A 5,007-nucleotide genomic window follows, 5' to 3' on the forward strand; every position below is an offset into this window, starting at 1 on the left:
CGATTTGTTAATCATTTAGTGGATGGCAAACAAACAGGTAAATTTTAATTCTTTATCGTTGTTTTGGCTTTATCTTCCCCATTTCACTAGCTCTGTGTTATAATGACTTTGATTGTCCTTAGTGATATCAGGAAATAGCTAGAGGGGAAAAGATTCAAAGCAGACTTGAGCCTGCTCACTCTGAACGTTTTCTGGATTCTGTACAATGACTAGGCAGCGTTCATACTAGCTGCTGTGCTTGTTCGATTTTCACTCGTTTCGTGGGTTGGTTTGGGTGTCAATTCAGTTTTTTCTTACTCTGCCTTTCATTTTGATCTGTGCTTATATTCTCTGGACTGTAAGTGGGACTGGGGTAGGGAATCACACATCTCCTCTCCCTAGGGCCCACCCCCATCTTACGGGAAATCAAGCTCTACATAAGTTTTGCATGCCTCCTCCCCTTTTGGGAAATACCCCTGGAAAGGGGTTCTCTGGGACCAAAGACAGATTGGGCTTCCCTAGCCCTGTGGCTCTAATGGCTGCCTAAGGGCTGTATTTGGAACAGAGGATTTAAAATAGTCCACCGCCAGGAGCGTTCTGGCCGCTGGAGATCCTAGGAGAGCCATAGAAGTTGTGGGTAGAGCCACTGCTCATTCAGTAGGGGGAACTCTATTCCTTAGGAAACCTCTGCTTTGAAAGCCTCTCATAGCTTTTCACTCCATAGAGCAGTATTTCTGCAGGAGTGGGTACCCAGTGACACGGAGGAGTCCAGCTCCATGTACCATCAACTGACAGACCCACGAGAATCCTCTAAGTGCTTGTTATTTGGCAGATTGTTGTGCTGTTTCTGAGGCAGAGACTAAATTCGATTATCCTGGCAAGTCCCACTGCATGAAAGAGAAGGCAAAAAAGCCTATCTTATCATTCCATGTAGGTACAGAGCTTAGCAGCAAAGGACCCTGAGTGGGACCTCTCGGTGCTTCCACCAAATAAGCAAGGAACTTACTAATTAAGAAGATGACTATGAGAGAGAGAGCTGGGGGGAGAAGCAGCAAACATATCTTCCACACAATCCCGCCTCGAGTATTTAAGATTTAAGTTCATACGTTAGGAGAATGACTAGTTTTTAGATTGTAAACTCTAACTTCATTTTAGCTCTCCGAAGCACCAGCACCATTAACGTGCTGTAGAAATAAATGAAGAAATCATCGTGATTTTGCTCTATTTCATCTCTCTAATTTAAAATCTTCTTTTCCAGTAACTGTGCATCAGAACAAACCCAGAAATGAACTGCAACAGCAGCATCCAAGTGCCCGAAACTTTTCATCTCATTCAGCTGATAGTGTATATCCCAGTTTTCTTTTCTGGAATCCTGTTTAATGCTCTGGCTTTCTGGGTGTTTTGCTATAAACTGTCTAAATGGACAGAAACCAGAGTGTACATGATCAACTTAATGATTGCCGATTGTTGTTTGCTCTTCACTTTGCCCTTCAAAGCATTTTCCCACAACCATGAGCTGCCCCGAGATAACAAGTGCTTGGCTATAGAAGCTACATATTTTATAAACCGGTACACAAGCATCTATATTATCACCATCACAGCTGTCGATCGATACATTGCAATAATGTACCCCCTAAAATCAATGACTCTGAGGTCCCCGTTGAAGGCAGCTGTCACCAGTGGATTTCTATGGCTACTAGTGATAAGTTTTGTTTGCTTAGCTCAGGTACTGGAAGAGAAAGAAAACCATGGGATTTGCTTTGAAAAGTTGTCCACTGAGCCGTCCAAAGGGGCATTAGCCATTAGTATTGGGGGATTTTTTATACCATTAATCATCTTGAGCTTTTGTTCAATTCAAATAATTAAGAAGCTTGTGAGAAAGAAGAAAACAAATCCACCTGAGGAAATACTAATCCAGAAAGCGATCAACATTGTTTCTGCAAACATGGCTGTGTTCATAATATGCTTTTTACCTGTTAATATTGGGCACATTGTTCGGTTTATAGTGGATTCCACCAGCACCAGCTGCTCAGTAATATACAGTGGTAATGTATTCTTGCACGTGGCATCAATCATAGCAAACACTAACTGCTGCTTAGACGCCATTTGTTATTACTTTGTAAATCGGGAATTTCAGGAGGCATCGTCCATTTTACCAAAGACAAAATCTGTGAAGTCAATATCTAATCACAGCTAAGGCTCATCTCTACATATGCCATTGGATAATATAAAATAATATAAAACAGAACTCCACTGGCCATCACCTACAGTCCTCAGCTTAAACCTCTCCAATGCATCAACAGTGATCTACAACCCATCCTGGACAATGATCCCTCACTTTCACGGACCTTGGGAGGCAGGCCAGTCCTTACCCACAGACAACCCACCAGCCTTAAGCATATTTTCACCATCAACCACACACCACACCATAGCAACTCTAACTTAGGAATCAATCCATGCAATAAACCTCAATGCCAACTCTGTCCACATAGCTACACCAGCAACACCATCACAGGACCTAACCAGATCAGCTACAACATCACCGGTTCATTCACCTGCACGTCCACCAATGTTATATACGCCATCACATGCCAGCAATGCCCCTCTGCTATGTACATCAGCCAAACTGGACAGTCCCTACGTAAAAGGATAAATGGACACAAGTCAGATATTAGGAATGGCAATATACAAAAACCTGTAGGAGAACACTTCAACCTTCCTGGCCACACAATAGCAGATTTTAAGGTAGCCATCCTGCAGCAAAAAACCTTCAGAACCAGACTTCAAAGAGAAACTGCTGAGCTTCAGTTCATTTGCAAATTTGACACCATCAGCTCAGGATTAAACAAAGACTGTGAATGGCTTGCCAACTACAGAACCAGTTTCTCCTCCCTTGGTGTTCACACCTCAACTGCTAGAAGAGGGCTACATCCTCTCTCATTGAACTAACCTTGTTATCTCCAGACTGATTCTGGCCTGCATATTTATACCTCCCTCTGGAAATTTCCATTACATGCATCTGACGAAGTGGGTATTCACTCACGAAAGCTTACGTTCCAATACATCTGTCAGTCTATAAGGTGCCACAGGACTCTTTGTTGCTTTTTACAAATCCAGACTAACATGGATACCCCTCTGATATAAAATTTAGGTAATATATATATGTGACCTAGCTCACTGCTTTCCTTTCCCCAGGGAGGGCAATATAAAAAAGCAGGACAGTTGGTCCTCCCTATCAAATCTGCTCATACTAATCTTGAATGAATGCGTGAGAGTTTCTTGATGGTGCATATTGAAGATTAGATTTTCAAACTCTAAGAAGCCCAGGATCAGAGGTGAAAGTAAGCCGGTATGGTCCGGTACGGCGTACTGGCAAGAGCCAGACCGCACTGGCTTCCGTGGCGGAGATTTAAAAGGCTCTGGGCTCCCCGCCGCAGTGGGCAGCCCAGAGCCCTTTAAATCCCCCCTGCAGCTCCGGCGGCCAGGCTGGGGCCGGATTTAAAGGGCTCTGGGCTGACCGCAGCCGCGGCAGCCCAGAGCCCTTTAAATCCCCCCCACACAGCTCCGGTGGCCAGGCTGGGGCCGGATTTAAAGGGCTCTGGGCTGCCGCAGCTGGGCTCTGGGCTACCGTGGCTGCCAGCAGCCCAGAGCCCTTTAAATCCCTCCCGTGGCTCCGGTGGCTGGGGGCAGCCCAGAGCCCTTTAAATCCTGCCCGTGGCTGTGGCAGGATTTAAAGGACCTCCGCGGCGGCTGGAGCCCCGGGCCCTTTAATTTGCCCCTGAGCCCCGGGGGCTCCCAGCTACCTCTGCAGCTGGGAGCCCCGGGTTGATTTAAAGGCCCTGGGGCTCCCAGCCAGAGCCATGCCCCAGGGCCTTTAAATCTTGAGAAGCACCGCCTCTTCCGGTTGAGGCCACGCCCCCTCAGGACTCCAGCAGTACCGGTAAGTCCTGTAAGTGACTTTCACCCCTGCCCAGGATACACAATTACTGCATGTTCAGATTGGAAATTACAAGCAAAAATAGCTAGTTAAATGCTTGTCTAACTGTGATCTACATTCACAAGTGTGATAATTGCACAACTGCACACATATTTTGTGTACTGAACACAAGTGTCTTAAGGTTGAAAGAGAAATCCCTGAAGCCATATGCTACAGAGATAGGTGGTGGCCACGCAAGCCCTGGCCTGACCACTATTAAGCTCAGGGTCACAGCACCACTCAGGTTTGGCTCAGCCATCCACCGGGTCTTGCTATTTCTTGTGGGCAGAAAATGCAGCCCATGCAACAAGCGAGTGGCATTGAAACATGGCTCACAGGGTCCCAGCACCATTCATATATACCCCCTTCCCACTCCATTAAATGGCTCTCCACAGCCCTTGACATCTTTAGCTATGAAGCATATTGTGAGTTGTTGCTTTCATCATCTGTGGAAAATGAGAGTTGGATCTTCTTGTATGGAAACCGGAGCTGACCTGAGTGGTTTGTTATTTACATGATAAACTGCAAATAGACTTGTGCTTAACTGGCTGAATCACTGCAGGCAGTAAAACAGCAGCGAGTACCATGCCATAATAGTGGGATAGACAGCTTTTGCCATAGGCATATAGTGTCCACCAAGAAGCACCAAATCATAGTATTCAAAAAATTATGTAAATAATGATACATCATACTCCACATAGGGCTCTGTGTGTGTGCATCTGAGCTGGAAAGATGATCTGATACCATCTCTGGAGGAAACAAGATGCAGGTGTCTTCTTTTCTTATGCCAAATGCATCAGACTCACTTCAAATGATCAGAGAGAAGTTAACTGAGTTTAGGAGAAAGCATGCTTTAACGATCCCATCCTGCCCCCTCAGAGTTTTACCACTGGCTTCACTGAGTGCAAGACCTGGGCCTAACTCATTGGGTAATGGATGGCGGCTGAAAAAGAGCCATGAACACCCTTTGAAAAGTCTGGAATCCTTTTATCAGAGAAGAAATGGACAGTCATTGGGGATTTGCCTATGAAGGTGAATATCTTGTAGGGGCT

At 45.6% G+C, this 5,007-nt stretch overlaps 1 protein-coding gene across 1 annotated transcript; it reads left to right on the top strand.

The window, feature by feature from the left end:
• Positions 1–1,264: 1,264 nt before the first annotated feature.
• Positions 1,265–2,176, top strand: LOC123377824 (G-protein coupled receptor 35-like). Its single transcript, XM_045031129.1, has one exon. It carries the CDS (start codon positions 1,265–1,267, stop codon positions 2,174–2,176), a length of 912 nt encoding a protein of 303 aa, XP_044887064.1.
• The last annotated feature ends 2,831 nt before the right edge of the window (positions 2,177–5,007 follow it).

Source organism: Mauremys mutica, chromosome 9, assembly GCF_020497125.1.
Source record: "Mauremys mutica isolate MM-2020 ecotype Southern chromosome 9, ASM2049712v1, whole genome shotgun sequence".
Classification (NCBI taxonomy): Eukaryota; Metazoa; Chordata; order Testudines; family Geoemydidae; genus Mauremys; species Mauremys mutica.